Here is a 21,472-nt window from a genome sequence, read left to right as displayed (position 1 = left end):
CTTCTTCCTGGTTTCACATCCTCTTTCCACCTCCCATAACTTGACTCTCATCATCTTCTTTTTCTAATTTAATTCCTTGGAGAGTTCATTCCTTTTCATGGTTCCAACCAAGCTCTTAACAGCCTTATGGAGATGACTCCCAAATATCCATTTTGTGACCTGATCTCTTTCCCGAATTTTGGTCCTATTTCTCTAATTGCCTGTTGTTTATTTCCTTTTGAATGTCCTCCTGCCACCTTGAACTCCACATTGAAAAATGTACATTTAGTCAGGTTGACGTATGGCAGAAGTATTGTAAAGCATATCTTTCAATTAAAAATAAATGATTTTTAAAAATGATGTGTGGCAGAACCAATACAATATTGTAAAGTAAAAAAATAAAAATTTTTTAAAAATAAATAAAAATAAAATAAAATTAATTCAAGAAAAAAAATATAGTTTTTTATACTTTGAAGTTTCTCAAAGAGGGTACTCTTATGTGATGTAAGCTATAGGGGCTTTGGAGTCAGAATACCTAGGTTCAATCCAATCCTCTGCTTATCACAGTGGTTAAAAGAGGTAAGCGACAGTTTCTTGTAAACTATATCAAGGCCAATCAATGTTAGCCAGTGTATTATTATCCTCTATCACTTCTGTTTTTGCTTAATGTTACCACTGGTTTGATATTCTGAAGTCACTTTTGTGTTCTTATGTTTTACATGCAACCAGTTACCAAATGCTGCCTCTTCAATGCCTTTTACAATGATCTCTTGCTTTGCCTAGGCCTAATCAACTTAATCCTGATTTATAACAATAACCTCCCCCCCATATTCCTTCCTCCATTTGTTTCTGTTGCTAATTCTTATTGCAGACCATCAGTTTCATCTTCCTGAACAAAGCTTTCATCATGTGTGTCCCTCAGATGGCTTCAGTATTTCCCCATTTCCTACAGCCCCTATGCTTTAGCCTGGTGTTTAAGGCTCTCTACAGTCCTGCCACCTGCAGCTGTCCTGACTTGAACTCTACTTCAGCCACACTGTCTATTTTCTGTTCCTTTGAACCTTGCCTACATGCCTTTGATCAGGTGATAATCCTCCTATCTGAAATTCCTTCCCCTTTTCCCCTTAAACTATCTAAGACTGATCTGTCTTTCAAGGCCCAGCCAAACTCCTTCCCTTTCACAGACATCTTACGAATGCCATAGGCCAGAGATGCATATCTCTAATCAGTTATGACATTCACTGTTTGAATGGCCACTTGGTTCCACTGAGTCTCTGAACAATCTTGTTTTTTCATATTCCCAAGGAGACTGAACTTCTAAAGAGGATGGGGAGCATGTGTATATCTGAAATTAAATAAAATCTAAAAAAAAATAAAATAAAATAAAACAACACAGAAAAAAAGACAAAAAAAAAAAAAAAAGAGATTTGTATCACCCAGTGCACTTAAGCCTTGCAAACAGAAGTTGCTCCATAAAAATTCATTTATTTGTGCCTTTTCTCAAGTCTTCCAGTAGTGTGAATGTCATGTGAGTCTGTTTTCCAACCTCTAAAATGGACTAGAGGCAGAGAATGGAGTTATATGGACTTAAGGTAATATGCAGATCATAGCTTACATGTATAAAATCAAAAGATTCAACAAACACACTCTTCAATCTTCTCAAAACATCATTTTGCATCAGTAATCTGACTGGTTCAGATAAAAGTATTGTTGAGTAAGGAATTAACTAGATAATTGATTTAATTATATATATATATATGTGTGTATATATATATATATATATATATATATATATATAAAACTGTATAGCTACCTTAAGTGAAACTGTATTTTCACTCATCCTTGAAGAAGACATGATAGGAATGTGTACAGGATGTGTATGTGGGGTGGTGAGAGGCGTGTAAAGACACGGAAATGATGTACTCAAAAGTTCCAGTTTTTCATCTATAATTTGAGGCTGGAATAATGGGAGGACTAATAAAGGGCTATTTCAGATAGGACATGTTCAGGCCTCATGACAGCCTGTGAAATGCTCACAGATAGCAGAAAAGAGAAGGTATAGCTTTCCCAGTTCCTCCAAATTGGTTTATCCCAGGTATAACTTAGGTTGGGGTAGGGTATTTTCGCCTGAGTGTGGCTCTCTGTCTCTGGAAGAAGTTCAGAAGCAATATGAACTTTTTGTTGTTTGGCCGAGAACAGACTGAGTCTATCGTTAATCACACTCTGCATGACCAAATATTATGCCTTTTATTTAACTGGATTATGTGTTCAAAGTCAGGAGGGACAAGTAGTCACTTTTCTTGGCTTGGCTATTACAGATCTTTATTTTCTTCCCTGAAGGACCATCCCCAGCAGTGATCGTGGGCATGCATTGCTTTATCAATATAAATGCTTTTTTCCCTTCTAAATTGGTTTGTGTGGAAGAAAGACAATCCAGGGCTCAAATTCAAGTTCTGCCATTCAATACTTGTGTGAGCTTTAATTTCTACATCCATAACAAGGATTAATAACACCTATCTTAGAGTGTTGTAAGAATTAATGAGATAATATGTGTAAAAATTTTGCTATCAAGTAGGTACTAATTATCATCATATATACGAATCCCTGAGAGCCATGAAAAGGACAAATGGTTACAGAGGCACTCACCACTGGATGGTACTCACCCAGGCAAGCAGGTGCCTGCCATTTGGCATCACAAGCAAAGGGGCTTTGACCAGTAAAGCATTAGAGTAGCAAATGCCATGGAAATAATTGCATAGTTATGTAGAGAATTACCTCCGGCCAAGAGCACCTGTGTACAACATCCAGGGGCACAAGCAAAGTTTAGAACAAAACAGCAACACCAGAGGTTCACATTGTTTTTTCCCCTTGCAAAATAAGACTCCAGGAAGAACAAAAGAGAGTTCTAGTTTAAACTGCCAACTTCTCAGAAGAAAGGCCACACGCCAATCCATTACATATTAGATGCCTGCCTATATTTCTGTGCCTGTGATCTCAAATCAAATGGTTAGCGCCTAACTCGAACTAGGCACCTCTCAACAGAGTTCTCTGATTGTCACACATCGAGGTGGAAAAGCTCAACATAATGACTCTCTGTTTGTAACTGTCCTATTTAATTTTCACCTGCAAAAGCTCCTTGGCGGATCCTCGCCTATCCACATCCATCTCAAGACAGCGATTTAAAAAGTCACGGAATACAGCAGACAGTCTCTCAGGATTCTGCAGCTCTGGGGTTCCATTAGTGGCTATCAGATATAATGCCTGCAGAAAAATATCAGAAAAATCTATTCAGCACATACATATTAGGATCGTGAGTTGACACAGAAGACACATATCCAGTTTCTGATTTTTACCTTGGGTCTTAAAATCTCCATTTTAGAGAATGACATTGGCATACACTGCAAAGTTTCTGTAACACTGAGAAATGATTACTCTTGGCAGTAACTGAGGGACAGTGAGGTGCCCCACCCTCAAAAGTTTGGAAATAAGGTTATAAGGCTGTCCTCTGAAAGCTAAGCCAGTAAAGTGAAAGTGTTAGTCTCTCAGTCGTGTCTGATTCTTTTGCTACCCCATGGACTGTAGCCCATCAGGCTCTTCTGTCCATGGGATTCTCCAGGCAAGAATACTGGAGTGGGTTGCTATTTCCTGCTCCAGGGGATCATCCTGACCCAGGGATCAAACCTGGGTCTCCTGCACCGCAGGCAGATTCTTTACCATCTGAGCCACCAGGGAAGCCAGTAAAAATCCATATAAAATGAATGTGTCATTAACCACCTAGGTAATGAAACCAAGGGACTGCCTGGGAATCTGTGACCACAGAGTTAGGGAAACACACACACATCTGAACACACTGATATAAGTATAACCTCTGGAAGGCACAGTTGCAAAGGTGATTGTAATTTACTAACTGTTTATCTTGATTGGAGAATATGTGTGAGTAGACCAGGGATGAACAGGGGCTTCCCAGATGGCTTGGTGGGTAAAGAATCTGCTTGGAATGCAGGAGACACAGGAGACTCGAGTTCTATCTCTGGATCAGGAAGATCCCCTGGAGGCAGAAATGGCAACCCACTCCAGTATTCTTGCCTGGGAAATCCCATGGACAGAGGAGCCTGGTGGGCTACTGTCCATGAGGTCACAAACAGTCGGACATGATTGAAGCGACTAGTACAGCAGGTATGAACAGGCTACATTATGGAATCAGAGAAGTAAAAGCAATCAGAAGATGGCAGTGCCTGGATGAGATGAGAAGTAGCCCATGGGTCCCAAAGATGGAAGTATTGTGTTGGCCAAAAAGCTTGTTCGGATTTTTTCCATAACATCTTAACAAACTTTTTGACCAATCCAATACTTTTGTCCTGTGGCAGATGTACCCCTATAGATTTTAATTAGGTTTCCCATGAAAGTCTAGCTATAATAGAAAATATAAGAAAAGCTGACATTAGTAATCCTGTATCCTACTGTAAGTTGTATGTGTGTGTGTGTTGGAGAGAGAGTCATTCAGTCATGTCTGACTCTTTGTGACACCATGGACTGTAGCCAGCCATTCTCCTCTGTCCATGTTGCCATTTCCTTCTCCAGGGGAATCGTTCTGACCTAGGGATCCAACCCACATCTCCAGCATTGGAGGCAGATTCTTTACTGCCTGAGCTACTAGGGAAGCCTACTGTAACATATTAAGTTGCTAATATATCTCTGAGATCTTAGTTGAGGTCACTGAGAGAGATCAACTCATGGTGTGCTGACAGAATCAAGGGCCATAACTTTCAAGGCACAGAGCTGGATTCAAGACCATGGTTAATTCACAAAAGTAAACTCATCTTTCAAAGGCTTCTGAGCTCCTGACAGCCATAAAAAGCTGGCCATTCCTCATGCCTCCTCTAAGCAAATTATTCTAGAGTATTAAGTATGTATCAAGAATCATATTAGACACTGGAGATTCAAAGATGAATAATTTCCTACTTTCAAAGGTCATACAGTTTAGTGAAGAAGAGAGACTTATATATACCCACCATACAGTGAGATAAGAGCCAATCAGATGAACGTTGCAAGTGCCAAGTCAATACAAGGATGAAGCCATTGACACCATAGCTCAGAGAACACTTCACAGAGGAGCTTGACATTTGATCAGGGTCTTGAAAGATACACAGGAGTTTTCCTGCAGGTATTACCACCAAGGCTATGCCTGCCTATGCAACCAGACTCCTAACTATTATGAAGACACGCTCCCTCTTGAACTGGCTTGGACTTTGTAGCAAATTATCATCCCCTTTTCCCACCATGGCTCTGAATATTATTGCCAAAAACATTTCTATTAAAGTCTTTTCCCAGTCCTGTTTTCATCAGCTGGTGAGAACATCTCTCCTCCATTCCAGAGACCTCCACAGATGTACTTTAGAAAGGGTTAGGAAGGACCATTTCATCCAGTGGCTATCAACCTATAGCATGTATTGGAATCACCTAGAGGGGCTGGTTAAAAACAGATCAATCTGGAGAGGGGTCTGAGAATTAGCATTCTGACAAGTATCCTGTTGATGCTGAAACTGCTGGTTTTAGGACCACACTTTGAGAACTGGTTTATTCCACCCCATTAAGCAATGGGTTTAATGATTAATGCTCGGAGCACCTGTCCTCACAAGCCATCTTTGTTCTGTTACTAAAAGAAAATTGTTACTGCAAATGACATTTGCTGCCTCCTCCTAAAACTCTCTTATTTCAGCTGGTCACAATTTCTGCCAACCTCTGCATCCTTTGCTTGCTTTTTTTCTGTTCTGTAGCCAAACCCAATACTAAACAAACACATCTCTTTTCTCCCTTTCCACTCTCCCTAAGTCTGTGTACATGCCATACTGTTTCATTTTCTCACTTTTCGTCTCACCTTTCTTAGCTCAATACATTCTACTCCAAATAAAACTGCTTTTCACAAGTATATATATACATCTCTACTAAAGTCTTTCTCACCTCTCTTCAATTCATGTACGAAGAAAAAGATCGACAGGAAACACTCCAACATGTGAACAATGGTTCCTCCTGGGTGGCAGGATTATTAATGATGTAATCTTTGAAAACATTTTTTCAATTTTCCAAATTTTCTACAATGAATGTGACTGCTTTATTTTAAAAAATCCTCCAAAACATTATTTAAAAAATAAAATCTAAAAAGCTGTGCCATTCTGTTTATACAAAAATCCTCAGCTATTTTTCTTTGTCCTCCTAGGATTAAACCTGCTTTTCATGCAGTACCACCCCTTGAGGGAAACAAAAACCCAGACAATTTCTTTTTCAGCTATTGCTTTCATTTTAATTGCAACAGTACATATTTCCAACTAATTTCCATTGCAGAAATCCACACTTTGAGTTATATTACGGCGGAACTAGCCTTTGTGGACTGGCCTGAGAACTTACTCACTAGGCATAATGCTGCTTCTATGGGAAAATGCACTCAGTTCCAAATAATTAACTTTAAAAAGAACTTGCGTGTAAGCTGGGCCCTATCTTTGTAAAAAATAAAACTGCTACTCACTGCCCTGCTAATGAGAGACAAAAGCAGTTGTGGGCAATACAACAATTACAGCAAAAAGCATTTTCCTCGCAAAGTCAAATCTTAGCTGAAGAAAGATTGAAGAAAATCAAACTAGGCACAAGTGACCACATTCTGGTTTTTATCTAAGTTAGTTGAAAGCTCAAAAGAAAATGGGCTGGCTCAGAAATTGCTGTTGTTTAGTCACTAAGTCCTGTCTGTCTCTTTGCAACCCCATGGACTGTAGCCCACCAGGCTCCTCTATCCATGGGATTTCCCAGGCAAGAGGCAAGAATACTGGAGTGGGTTGCCATTTCCTTCTCCAGAGGATCTTCCCGACTCAGGGATCGAACCCACGTCTCCTGATTGGCAGTGGATTCTTTACCCCTGAGCCACCTGGGAAGCCTGGCTCAATAATTAGACTAGACTTATTTCACTCACAAGGGCTTCCCTTGTGGCTCAGCTGGTAAAGAATCTGCCTGCAATGCAGGAGACCTGGGTTTGATCTCTGGGTTGGGAAGATCCCCTGGAGAAGGGAAAGGCTACCCACTCCAGTATTCTGGCCTGGAGAGTTCCATGGACTGTATAGTCATGGAGTTGCAAAGAGTCGGATGCGACTGAGTGACTTTCACTTTCACTATGCTTCCAAGCAAGGTTTAATTTGAACCAAGGGATCACTATAGCTGTTTGAAAACACTGGACATAATAAAGATTTCTTTGCATGGCATAGATGGTCCTCCATGATTTGGCCTCTGCCTCCCTTTCTAGTCCTCCTCTGTTCTCATCTGAGAGCCCTGCTTCCCCCACTTTCACATACATACACATATTAGCCAAAGCTCACATACTATTCATGCCAATTAGTTCTTCATTCCTATAATAAGAAATGCTCTTTCATATCTGCCTCAAATGCTATTCCCTTCAGTGCCTGGTGAACTTCTACTTGCCTTTTAATTTCTATTTCAAATGGCACTTCCTTTGTAAAGTCTTCTCAATCTCTCCCAGATGGATATGGTGAACAACCACCTTGGTTTTCCAGGGACTGTCGTGAGTTTTACTACTGAAGGTTCTATGTCTCTCAGTGCCAAGCAAACTGGGGTGGCAGTCACCATGGAGACAGGGTTAGCCCTCTCCTCCTTTGAGCTACTATACCCCTTTGTTTTCATGTTGTAGGGTGAATACCTGTTACTTGTTCACAGGTCTGTCTCCCTAGACTGTGAAGGTAGGAATTGTGTTACAAGCATCTCTGGATTTTGTGGATAGTGGCTCAAAACAGGTGATCAATAAATGTTTTTGTTGCTAAATGAAATGAAAACCAAAAGGTATAAATAAATCTCACTGAGATGGGAATATGACAGACTTTGCTATACGAAGTATTAAAGCTCAGAAGCTAAAGTGAATGAGTAAACATACAAGAAGATACATAGAGAATGACACCCTTTCTGAGTTGAATAGGCCTGAAATGCGGGAACTTCTGACTACCCAACTCTTCGGTGTGGGAGAAGGAAGAGAGTGCCATGAGCAATGTAGGTAAGGAGATACCATGAAAGGGAGGGAAAACTGGAGATTACCACAACATGGTAATTTGTTGTGGGCAAACCCAGAGAGCAAGTGAAGACAATTAGTTCTCTCTGGAACTGGAAACACAGAAACTTAATCTTCTCTGACTGATCTTGAAGAAAGAAAGAGCTCTTAATTTTTCTTCTGCTACATTATTTAACAAAGTCTGTTTTATTCCTAAGGTGAGACAATATAGCCCCCATGACCTACTGACCTTATTTATAATATTAGGCAGACAACCTTTGGCCAAAAAATACTGCCTTTCTTCATTGTGATATACATATTACCTAGAAGTTTCTGGTGTTCTGGAATTCTTAATAACTTTACATCCCTTGTCAATAACAAACAAATGTTGCAGTTTTCTACAGATCCTGATGTGCAACTAAATTTACCTAAGTACTTAGATAGCATGACTTTACCCAGTTAGAGGAATAATTCAATTTACCTTACTGGCAATTTCTTCAGTTAAAAAAAGATCAAAGCAGTCATCTTAGAAGTTACCACATTTCTCCAAAGAGGTCCCCAAACAATGCATAGGTACCCAATATATTTTCATTAAGGCAGTTTTGCAACTGGACTAACCATTTAATTAAAAGGCTTCAGTTTGTGACTTCAGTTCATTTTAACAGTTTGTAAAGTTTAGGTTAGAAACAAACCAGGAGACTCATATGGAAATGTGTTAGTAACCCTGAGAGGCCCCAGCACTGATATAAAGACTCACTTTACAAAGAGGAGAGTGGTGGAACATTTCTTTCTAAGTTGAATATTTGGAACTCAAAATACATTTTCCCATGGAAATGGTGTTATACATGGTGAACAGGCTCCCAGACTAGCCCATAAAAATCTGTTTAACAAACAATGTAACAATAAGACCAAGAGGGCTATTCATCTATATCTTAATATCTGTATAAAGATTGTTTCATGGGAAATATTATTAGTTAGCATTTACTGAATGATTACTATTAGCTCACATGATTCATACAACAATCCCCTGAGTTATACTCAATTATGACCAATTGACAGATGAAGAAACTGAGGGCGGTAGGGTTAACATAATAACTTGCCCAACATTACACAATTAGCAATGAGGGTCAGTATCTGAATCCAGGAAGTGGGAGCCCAGAGTCCATACGCCTGACCACTTCACGGCACCACCTCACAGTGTTCCCACCCTCTGTGATAGTGGTTTTCGTAAGCAGAGGCAGACGAGGACTCTTCAAGAGATGAGACACACTGACGTAAGACCAGGTACAGAAATTTCATGGTCTAAAGGCATTGAGATCATACAGAGTCTGTTCTCTTATTACTGTGGAATTATGTTAGCGACCAATATCAAAAGATTTGAAAATAACCCACATATTTTCAAATGCAGTGTGACATTTACCAAGAGAGCTCTGTGACTTAGCTATTGAAAACCTCAATAAAGTTAGAAGACTGAAAAATCATGGAGGGTGACTCCAGAGAAGAAAGCATTTAAATGAGAAAATAATATCAAAATGAGAAATTAATATCAAAGATACTTTAAAAACTCCCATGTATTTGTAAATTAAATTTCCATTTTTAAATGAGGGCTATATCTAAGAAGCCATGGTCTTATGTCCCTGGATATGTTTCACAATCTCCTAGTTTATAGTCTATGGGAACTCAAATAGAATTTGTATCCTACTGTTGGGTGAAAATTGTATAAATCTTAATTATGTCAAATTGGTTCATAGTGCTTTTCGGGTCTACTATATTCTTCTACTTCTCTGTACATTCATTCTATTAATTTCTGAGAGTCTGATATTGAAACTTCAACTAAAAAAAAAAAAAAGAGATGAGACACACTGAGCATGTGTAACTCCACCTTTACCTTTAACAAAGGAAACGGACCCTTTTGAGGTCAATCGTTTTACAATTAAACTTGGAAATGGGGAACAAAAGGTCCAGTTAGGTTTCCTATTTTATTCGCCAGTATCTGTATATAATGTTGACTGTTTATAAGCAGTGTGTCTTCTGGTTGTTGCCTATAACCTACTTATGTCCCAATTCCTTTCAACTATCTCTGAGTGTTTTATGGGAGAGATTTGGCAACAAGTGACTTGACACCTTATGACTTAGAGATTACTTTTTACCTGGGATTTCAGAAGTTAAAGGCCAGAGTGTATTACTGCCTCTGATGTGTATATGGATTTCATTAAAGGCTCTGACATTTCTAAGACAAGAGTAAATGGGGCCAAACCTACAAAAAAGTTGTTATATTATAACTAATGTTGTATTCCCTATTTTGACTTATTCAACCCAACAGTTCAGTGTGATAACTGAATAAGCACTGTGCTCTAAATTTAGTTCCTGACTTGTCTTGTATAGTAGGTCTCATCTGTCACTAAATTATACATGGTGGGGGGCTCTGCTGTTATTGTTTAATCCTTAAAAAGTCATTAAAAATTGACCTATTACAGATCTATTCCCTTATTGGTTGATTGTAAAAGGTAATTAGGTACCACCGACAGATTAGGTGTTGAACTACCTTTAGAGTGCTCCTTTCAAGCATAAAAAACTGGCCATTGCCATAAAATAAAGACCATGCTCATTTTAATCTCTCAGGATTAATAGTGTTCGTCAAGAAATGTGGAGCAGGCTATGTGTGCTCAAGGAGCCACCCTGGACAGCCCAGGAAGCACCCAAGCTTGAGAACCACAAGGGGTTTGGAAGTAGAGGAGGGATAGGCACAGAGATAGAAAAGCAGGAAAGCAAAATAGGGCAGGAGGTGGAGGAGAAAAGCTGTAAGAAACAGAGGTAGCAGAACACAGGGCAGGGACTAGGGCCAAGGGACCTGGGGAGAGAAGGTGGCTGGTGGAGTGACGAGGAAGAGAGATGAAGATAAAGGCTCCACAACTCAGGGAGGTCAAGGGAACCTGATCCTAGGATCCATTCTGCTATCTCCCCATTTCTCTGGTCCTTCTCCCATAAAACTTCTCAAAACATCATCTAACATGTGGTCTGTTGACTTCCTCATCTCCCATTTTCTCTTCAACCCACACCTAGTTTCTAGTTTCAAAGTACTGTTTACCATTATATGTTTATTCCTGTCTCATTTCAGAACACTGGAGCAGGAAGGTACTAAGTCCCTGATTCTTTGTGGCTTTTCCAAATTTCCATGTTAGCATCAAAAACCAGCTGGACTGTGATATGATCTGTGAAACATGCATTACTGCTTATGTAAACTGGCTTCAACTTCTGTTTTATATGCAGTTCATCAGGTGAATAGCTCTGTACACAATAACATGCACATTTTTTCAGTACAACCCAGGGTAGAAAACGGGTCCCTGAAACAGCTTTATCACTGTTGTGTTCTTCCCTGGCTTCTTACCCAGCCCCACATGCAGCATGTTTCATTTGCATCACGATCGAGTGTCTTTCTTGGTAGGGAAATGGGGTTCTTTTCACTCTATGGAATACAGACTTAGTCAGGAGATAATCAGAGAGATGTCTCCAAACAGCTTTCTTTGTTTTTTTCTTTCTGTTTTGGCTGTGCCACTCATCAAGTGGGATCTTAGTTCCCCAACAAAGGATCAAACCCACACTCGTTGCATTGGAAGCGTGAAGTCTTAAACACTGGACCACCAGGGAAGTCCCTCCACTCAAGCTGTCTGAAGATCATAACTCTGGAAGCCCTTCTACAGACAGTGCATACTCAAACCCAGGCTGTCCTGGCACTCATGGGAGGCTGTAGCATATATCTACAGCCTAGGAAAACAGAATCAGAGACAGAGACCCATGAGTTTCCCACTTTATTTAACTAAATCTCATGTGGAAGCCTGATATAGAAAACAAGTTAATGAGGGAACTATTTTGGTGGACTTGAGAACCACATGACCTCCCCATTGGGCCCCAAGGACCTCCATGGAATTCTAGGAGCCCATGGAATTCACAGAGTTCACGGGTAACTAATAATCTTGTGAAATTCCACTTGTTTGAAGCAAAACAAAATGAGGCCCAGCAAGAAGTAATCTATGCAAGATCATGGGGCTCCTGATGGGTAGACCTGGGAACAGAATTTACTCTTCAATTCACATGATAAAGGAATATCAGTCTTGGCCAACAGTAGGTCCCTGGTTACCACGTTTATAATCTCTTTTTGCCTCATCTTCACTTAGTCAGATTCTCAGACTTTTGTTTGCTGTGGAATCAGTTTCTCCTTTGGCTGTCTTCTGGATCATAAATCACTGGTTTGAACTGTCTGCTTCTGAATTACAATCTAAATGAGACTTGCAGCTTTCCTATGGCTAGGTCCCATTTTCCTATGCTAAATTCCTGACAACCAATGAGTCTTAAGAGCTATCTATCTTTTGACAGGCAATATTTTTCTGATTAAAAAGAGACTCTGTTACTTTTTCATAATAATTATTTTAGTTGCTGTTATCCCAACTCGCCCCTCCTTTTAGGCATAGGTTTGCCCTCAAAGTAGGCGGAGTGTCAACAAACCATCAATAAACCTTGCTCCAGCTCTTCCTGAAATACATTCAAAACAATATTGACAGAGTGCTAGCAAAGTACGCTTGCTTCTCTGGCACTCAGAAAGTTTATATTTGACTTTAATTCCATCAAACCCAGACATTCCAGTCCACAACACAGGTTCCAGTGGTTGGAGGGAGCTCAAAGCACTTTGGCCCTAAATTGCTGCTTTTTAGTGCTAGAGATTCTATTCTGCTTAATTCTCTTCTCTAGGCATACAAGCTAACCACAATTTCCCTAGTTCTATAGTAAAAAAGAAGAAACTAACACTTGTGCAGTGTTTCAAGTGTGGGGATGGGGGAGTAGGGAGCCTCTTCCTGTAGACAACAGGTCTCAGTTGGTACTTCTTCCCACCCTTCTCTCTGATCATACAGGTTATACGCTGCTAATTATGAGTAGTTAGACTGATGGCTTTATTATCATCAATACGTGTGATGTACACAACAGCTAGCAGGTGGTAATGATGGACTGCATTTGCAGCAGAAGCAAAATTGAAAAAGAAAATGGCATAGCAAGGAGGTATGTGTTGAACTAATGTCATTTCTTTTTTGATAGCGTGGCTGGAAACAGTAAATCAAAGAATGCCAGAATGTGCCAGGATTTTGACAAAGTGATTCATGATGTCCTTTTTAGATGAAAAGGAGAAATGTGGCCAGAATGAGAGCATGCTCTTTTCTGGTTGAACAACCAGGCTCAAAGAGGGCTGATGAAGAATGGTTTTTTCAGTTTAGACAGGGTTCTACAAAGGGCTAGCCACAGAGCTTTGTATTGATATTTGTTCTAGTCCTTGGTGTAGAAACCTGACCTTATCAGTTCTTGAAGCTTCACAGGGATTCCAATGTACAACCAAGGAGGAGAACCACTGGTATAAGATAGGTGGGTCCCATACTCTCTTAAACACTGTTTTTAGCCTTCAGATATCTCTTCTTGATACTGATAATTGTCTTCCAAAGATCCAGTGTTTGATATGGCTTCACAGATGCTTAAAGCAAGGGTAGAAAGAGAACACTTAAAGTTCATCTCAACTAGGATAAAGGTCTGGAAAGTTACACAGAAAAGGGGCTCCACCCACAGGGTCCAGTAGGATCCTCCACTGGATATCACTGAGATGTTTCACAAACACCAAAATCCCTCAAAACCCATTGACAAGAACAGCCCCATTATGTGGAATGCCAAGTTAATAAAGAGGCACTCTCTTAGTGCTGAGGAAAACAACAACAACAAACCAAAGATTTGTTTTATGGAAATGATTGTGCCTCCTTATTTAGAATCAGGTCATTATAATCATAGGTTTATAAAAAGATATCTTCAAACGAACACACAAGTTGGGGAGAGGAGCAGTATACCAACGTTTGATTTGCACATCCACAGAGAAAGTTTGAATTTGACTTCAGTCACTTTGGTGAACAGAAAGAACAAGGCACTTTATTATTGGAGGCTGCACCAAAAATGGCTGTGGGTCACAGAACAACACATTCAAGGCCAATTACGTTGAGTGCACAAACTTCAGGCAGTGAGGAACTTGTCTCCTCTCTGTCTCTGAAAGAGTACCAACCTTATAACATTGGCACAGTTAACAACTCTTTAACCTTTAAAAGGCATTTTATGAGCAAATTAGGTCAATTAGTACAGAGCAATTTACTTAAAAAAAAATCCCAACTACTTTAAAACTAGGGGGGGAACGTAGCTAATTCCTTGCATCAGTGATAGGTTAACAGGCAATATTCCAAGAAGGCTTGCTCAGTTCCAACTGACACAACAGACACACACACAAAAGCCACAGCAAAATGCCAACAGCCTTCGAATGTATAGTCCCAGATTCCAACTTTAACCTCTGCTGCTCAGTGTAACCTGTTCATGGTAATTTATACTGAACCGTGTAGGACCTTCCACTCTTCAAGGGGACGCTACTGTGGAAGGGAAGTGCTTGGGGGGAGTGGGGAATCCAATCTCCCTTCATGAATGGGTAAAAAGTATTCTAAGCATCTGTTCTGTTTCCTTTCTCACTTTTCTATTGATATATAAATCTCTTTCTCCCTCTCCTTACAATGAGCTAGACACTGTGCTAGGTGTTTACATGTATGATTTCATTTAGATTTCATACTAACTCTGCAAGACAGATATTGTCCCCAATTACACACAGGAAACAGGGCTTATAGAGGTTCTGGGTCATCTGCTGAAGGTCACAGAGCTGGCAGGTGGTGGAACCAGGACTTACCCAAATCTGCCTGACTCCATAGGCCAAATGTTTTTCATATTAACATGTTAGACTTCACTCTACCACTCTGTCTCACTTCCACTTCCTTCCTTTTGTTCATCTTCAAAGCTAAAGTGGTAGACTGGTGGTAGTCTCAGAAGGATGTTAAAGAAAGAAGGGCTAAGCCAGTTCTGCCATTTTCTATTTCTCCACACGCCCTGGTCACCAGAATTCAAGAAAACACAGGCTTCCAACAAGGTCATGGTATGCGTTTTTCTGTCCAACCTCTCCAGTGTTTCAGTGACTATATTTTTCAAATCCCAAATAAGGGCATATAGCCAGGGATACTGGATTTTATTTAAGAGAACAGGAGGACAACATATTCAAAATCAAAACTTAAAAAGTCCTTGTGGCGCCTGGCAAACAGATAGAGGGCTGCCTCCATACGGACTTGATTGAGTCACTGGAGGTTGATCACACATGGAGAATAATGAGCATAGTTACAGTAAATCCTTATCAGTGGAATTCAACAGGGTGGTCTTCCTGACGAATCTTTTTGTTATAGCCATAATGTAGGCTTCCTGAACCTGTGGCTTGTTAATCTACAAGCACTTATTTAGATACAAGGCTTCGGATCCTAAGAGACAAGCTGTTAATTATTAGCTCTAATCCCAGGCTAGAAGATGCCCATAAAGATTACAACTTGTTTCCTTCTTTCTAACAATTAACAGCCTTGCTGAAGAGCGATCAATTGTACTTGGGGAACTGAAGAAGGTAATAAATGCATTACTGAGGCCAACTGCTTTACAGAGCATTTATTTAATCCTTAAATTTTGCAAGCTGTAAATTACTCATTAGAAGACAGAAAGCAAAATAGCCATAATCTGTTTAGTGCCTCCAAACTCTGAAGATTTAGAGGAGGAAATCCATGGAAACAAGAGGCCTGGTGTGTTCTTTCACTGCTACTTCTTAAAGGGCAAAGGTGGTTAGACAATAAGGACAAGCCCATGTAATTATCCATAGGTCAGGGGTGGGTTTGATTAAGTTCATGGAGGACTGATCCACAAACAGTGGGAAAATGCTCCTCTTTTTCCACTCAGCCCTGCAGGCAGCTAATCACGGTGCAGGTCTCACTTCCAGATTGTTTCATGAGCCCAGAGCAATAGCCCATAGCATTCATTAGGGCATTCACTCCTATCTGTTATTTTATATTCAGTGCTAGGTCTAAGACAAGAGGCCAACTAGCAGAGAAGAATTAGGGAGGGGCAAAGGGGAGGCTGTCCCCCTCTCCATTCACAGGGAATGCAGCTCCCAATTAGAAACTGCTCCATTTCAAAATAACTAGATAATTAGTCTGTAAGTTTCTTTACATGTACAGAAAGCCACATATATTTGGCTTTCATATGGATTTTATAAGTTGAACGTGTAAACACTTAACCATGTACAGGAAATGATTTTTATATACTAATGGTAAAATTCAATTTTAGACTCTTAGTGGTAAGGAAGCCAACAATATGCAAGATGCCTTTGGCACTGGCACTCTGCATAGAATTTGAGACTAGAATTCGAATTGGTACATGTTTCCTTTTCTTAATAGTGTGATGCCCTTTATATATATAACACAGCTTCTGACTTACCTTTAGATTTTATTCAACAAAACAGCTCCTGGCTCACTTCTGCACTGAGCAACCATTTCTTTCATGTTCCTTTGCCTTTCTCTGAATGGGCGTTAGGCTCCAAAATGGAGCTTTTCTCCTTATAGAAGTAACCAGACCACATAAGGATCTAACCTCTGATTCTGCAGTAGCAAACTGAGTTACCCAACACAATTTCCATTCATTTTTAACTTGACAGTCTAATTAAGTTTGTGATTTTGCCAGGCTGGTACTGCGTCTATCTTGTGTTCCATTCAATACCCACCAAGCTGCTGTGGCTCAATAAATCTTTACTGATAATGAAAATCTAATTTAAAAAATTTCAGCTGTTCTGGAAATGCATTTATTTACTTTGCTAAAAGTAAGTGGCATGTGATAAAAATACTGTTTTCTTCCCACATCTTGCTTTTAAAAAAGCTATATATATTTTTGACAGCAGAAAATTATGCTACAGAATTTTAAAGACCCCTGACATTAGAAATAGTGTTATCAAAGCATTTGAAAAAGCTGTTGAGACATCTTAAGAGAAACATAAAATAAATAACTCACAGTAATTTTGAAAATTACAATTTGGAGCTTCTATGTCACTTGTCCCATTAAAGAGCCCATTCTGGCCACTTTTAGTGGAGACAAGAAATGACATTTGGCTTTTTTCCATTCCCCGGGGATAAAGGACTTGAGTTTTCTTTTTACTTACCCTGAGTGGATTTTCGTTAAGGTAAGGGGGTTCGCCTTCTACCATTTCAATCGCCATAATTCCCAGAGACCAGATATCAACTTTCGGACCATAGGCTTTTCGAGTCACTACCTCAGGTGCCATCCAATAGGGAGTTCCCACCATCGTGCTTCGTTTACTTTGCTCAGGGGTGATCTGGGCACAGAACCCAAAATCAGCTGCAGAGAACAAAAGTCAGTTAAAATCAGCTCAACTTATTTTTCTTTTACGAGAGGTCACTTTCAGATACGACCGTACCTTCCTTTAGACACTGAGCTTCTGCAACTGCCTCACTCATATCCTTTTGTTATCCGATCTCTCAGCTGCTCCAGATTTTAAACTAGTCTGAAGTAACTGTGTGATACCATTTTTACTAGACCTCAATCCTGGTTCCCTCCTCATACTGTTCCCTCTAACTTATAGAATCTTTTTCTTTTCTTTCTTTTTCTCTTTTTTTTTTTTGATTTTTAATCTTAAGATTTTATTATGTTTTAGTATTATTTTTGACTATTATAATATAATTATGTATTACAGCTTAGGTATTTGTCATCCAGCAGATAGAAACCACTTAGATATTCTTAACTATTAACCCTCCCCAAATCTGGTCACAATCTACAGGAATACAATGTGAAAAAAATGCTTCACCTCAATCTGGCCTCTAAATGCCTTCAAACCCTCACTCTCAATAGCCTTTTTCTTCTCAAGATAGACAGTTGCTGCTGCTGCTGCTGCTGCTGCTAAGTCGCTTCAGTCGTGTCCGACCTTGTGTGACCCCTGAGATGGCAGCCCACCAGGCTCCCCCATCCCTGGGATTGTCCAGGCAAGAACACTGGAGTGGGTTGCCATTTCCTTCTCCAATGCATGAAAGTGAAAAGTTAAAGTGAAGTTGCTCAGTCGTGTCTGACTCTGAGCAACCCGATAGACTGCAGCCTACCAGGCTCTTCCGTCCATGGGATTTTCCAGGCAAGAGTACTGGAGTGGGGTGCCATTGCTTTCTCCAAGATAGACAGTAAAAGAGCATAAATCCCCTGACACTCTCTCACATGCCATCTGAACCATAATACCTACTCAGTTTGACAGAGCCATCCATCCCAAGGAGAATATTGTCACTCTTTATGTCTCTGTGGATCACTTGGTTTGAGTGCAAGAAATCCAAAGCTTGGAGGCACTATTGTATCAGGAAGAAAAAAGTTCTAGTTATATCACAAAATTTTTTTAAAATGTGTTTCATTTCTAGATAAATTTTGGGCAAAGGTACACGCTTAAGTTGTCAGGTGAAATAAATTAAATGTTTCAAAGCCATTTTGAAATCATGTTACCATTTACATCAGTGATGCAACTTAGCATTATACATATGAAAGCTCCTGAATCAGACTTGGCCACAAAGAGTGATGGTGTGGTAAGTAGCACTACATTGTTAATACAATTGATTGAACCAATTACTATAATCATATTTGGATCTGCTTGTCTGGAGGATATGGATTCGGCTTGATCTGTTACAGATATAGTAAGCATCTGCATCTGGGATATGATTAGATTCAGAAGGTCTGGTGTGGGACCTAGAAATCTGCATTTAAAACAAGTGCCCCAGCTAGTTCTGATAGACAGCTAGCTAGCTTCGGGAACTGCTTCTAGGCTCTGAAGTAACTATAGGTACTAGTTTGGAAATGGCTTTGTGTTGTAATACTAAAAGATGGAACCACAGGCTAAAGGCTGAAGAATCCCCTGAATATTTTAAGTTTGATTTATTGTATGAATAGAAAATATATGAATTTGGTGGATATGTGTACATATTTGGGGAGGAAGAAATGGGAATGAGAGGACAGCAGAAGGAGGAAATTTAAGTGAATAATTTAAAATATAAAACAATGAAAGGCTAGCTGACATTATTTGGCTTTGTTTTACTATCATTGATTTTCAAGTTTCAGTGGGTCAGAGTTCCTACTTGTGTCTATAGAAAACTTCAGTGAATAGAGGGTAGAGGGTAATGTTCAAGATAAGACTCCAATGAGGAGTGGTTTTTTTTTTTAATATTGAGAAAATTAATATAACAAAATATCCTTAGTTTAGTTTGAAACTGGGGATATGTCACTGTTATTAGAAAACAGGCAGACACTCAGACCCACTGGAGGGGTCTGAGAGAGTTTCAAGATTGTACTGTGAAAGCAACTAGTTTCTGGACTGAGGGAGGACCTCGTGTAAACTGCCTTCCAGAAAATGATGGGGTTATAATGTGATCTGTATATGTACACGGCTTATATTGCATAGACAAAGCAAAATAACTATCATATAAAAATTCCCCCCAACCAGGAAGAAGTTCCATGTCAACATTACTGCCTTCCATATTCACCAAGACTCCACTAGGCAGGCTTAGATATTGTACCCTGTGAATGGTATAATAGAATTCAGAAAGATCCATCACAAAGCAACTAAAATAAACAAGGAGCTGGGGAGAGAGGGTTAGGATTTAAATTGTTAGGATCTTCAATTGTTTTTTTAGTATAAAAGATGTGCTATTGATATTCTGATGTTATAAACATTCTAAATAATCAAAGATTAAAAAAAAACTGCCAATGTGAGTGTTCTCATCAGCCAAAAATGTTCTATTTTCTTACCTCTCTGCAGACAGCTGCTATCTGTCCTTCATCCATACAGGTCTCTGTGACCACATCAGTCAAAGAGCCACCAGCCAAGTATTCCATGACTACCCACAGTTCATCACCCACTAAGTAGCTACAACAAGAGAGGAAAAAGACATTGACTTAGGCCAAGGAAGTGGAGACCCTTCTATATTTCCATTAAGAAGGCAATGTGCAATCAGTCTTTGTCTGCATTTGGTCATGTATCTAACAAGAGGAAAATATCAGTTATGCTTATGAGACACTTCCTTTATCTTAGAAGAGATTATGCATGGAAACTAAAGGATCATGAGATGAAAGTGCACCATGGAAGGAAGGAAAAGAGCAAGGAAGCCTTTGGTGACTGACTACTGTCAGTCATTCCACTATAAAAAGCTAATTTCAATTAACAGGATTGGTGAATAGCCCTTTTGGATCATTCAAGCCGTAGTGTTGACATCTTGGACTGAACTGCCCATGACACAATTTTATAGGATAATGTAAAAAGATTCAAATTGGCAATGGATTTACTGCACTTAAGTCTCAGTTCTGATAGAAGTCGGTCATCACATGCCCATTATCTTTAAGTAGGTATTGAGGAGCACAGCCTACATGATCAAATACAGGAAGGCAGGTCACAAGAACAAATTCAAACCCCTGGGATCATCTGAAGGCATTTTAACAGTATGATCAGGTCTGTCTTTCCCCCTGTGTAGCAAGAGAGAGGCATTACAATGAATGGAATAATCCCAACAATCCTATCCTGCTCCCAGCTTGACATAAGTATGAAGCAAGACTTTCTATCCAGTGGTGTTCAAACTGCAGTACCCATAAGATTCACTTCAGAAAGTTTGTTCAAAAGGAAAATTCTCATTAAAATTCTCATTTCATAAAAATGAAATACCTCATTAGTTACAGAGAACCACCAAGAAATCTGCATTTTTTTACAAATGCAGTTTTTACAAAATTACAAAAGCAGAATAAAGTCACTCTGCTGCAGTTGCCTCCTAAATGACACTTTTTTTTGGCCCCTCTTTTGCCTCCTTTCTGTACCACTGGTCTACCTGGTAAAAAACACATAAAGTGAGATCTTAAGCTCGTTGAGGTTGTAGACTTGGTCTTATTTCCTTTGTATCAACCCAGAGTACACAGCACAGTGGTGCCAAATAAAAACATCGAAATTGAATAAGATAGATGTTAAATCACAAGTAAAGAGTTAGTGCTGTTTTTAAACACCTATTAATAACCCAATGCTACCACGACTGACGAAAGAGACATTAATTATCTGGTCTAGGAAAAAGGTTTGAGATTAAAGTCTCAATTCCCTAGACCTCACTGTCAGTTCATCACAAAGCACCCATTAAAGCAGGGCCATTGTAGTCTGTCTTCTTTACTTAGATAGCCAGACACTGCACTGGCTCCAAACAAACACTTGATTAAATGTTTAAAACACCACAGCTCTCTACTATATGGGATAGTCTGTTTCATGGCAATACAGAACCACAGTCTTCAAAAGAAAATTACACAAACTGCTCATGTTTAGAAGCAACACCATAAAATGTGTCTTCAAATGTTTAATGGGTAGACAAAGATAAGTGGGTACAAGTTTAGCAATATATTTGATACTGTTTTGTAGCATTTGAAAGATATTTGCAGAATGGATGCTAAATGAATAGATCCTAAATAACTGGCCATGAAAATTATATCCCATAAAGAAAACAAGTATATGATGAA

General features: G+C 39.5%; 1 protein-coding gene across 9 annotated transcripts in view; it reads right to left on the bottom strand.

Moving 5' to 3' along the window:
- The window catches only part of PAK3 (p21 (RAC1) activated kinase 3), a 291,829-nt gene that overhangs the window by 7,431 nt on the left and 262,926 nt on the right, over positions 1–21,472 (bottom strand). For all 9 annotated transcript variants that reach the window (XM_061409486.1, XM_061409488.1, XM_061409479.1 and 6 more), the window contains 4 exons: positions 19,736–19,853; positions 18,189–18,288; positions 17,103–17,299; positions 3,103–3,240 (listed from right to left, as the gene is read on the bottom strand). In XM_061409486.1, the coding sequence (XP_061265470.1) occupies positions 3,103–3,240; positions 17,103–17,299; positions 18,189–18,288; positions 19,736–19,853 (553 nt within the window). The remainder of the gene's footprint in view (positions 1–3,102; positions 3,241–17,102; positions 17,300–18,188; positions 18,289–19,735; positions 19,854–21,472) is intronic.

This window comes from Bos javanicus, chromosome X (assembly GCF_032452875.1).
Source record: "Bos javanicus breed banteng chromosome X, ARS-OSU_banteng_1.0, whole genome shotgun sequence".
Classification (NCBI taxonomy): domain Eukaryota; kingdom Metazoa; phylum Chordata; class Mammalia; order Artiodactyla; family Bovidae; genus Bos; species Bos javanicus.
The sequence above is the reverse complement of the archived record's forward strand: the minus strand, read 5'-3'. Positions and strand labels throughout refer to the sequence as shown.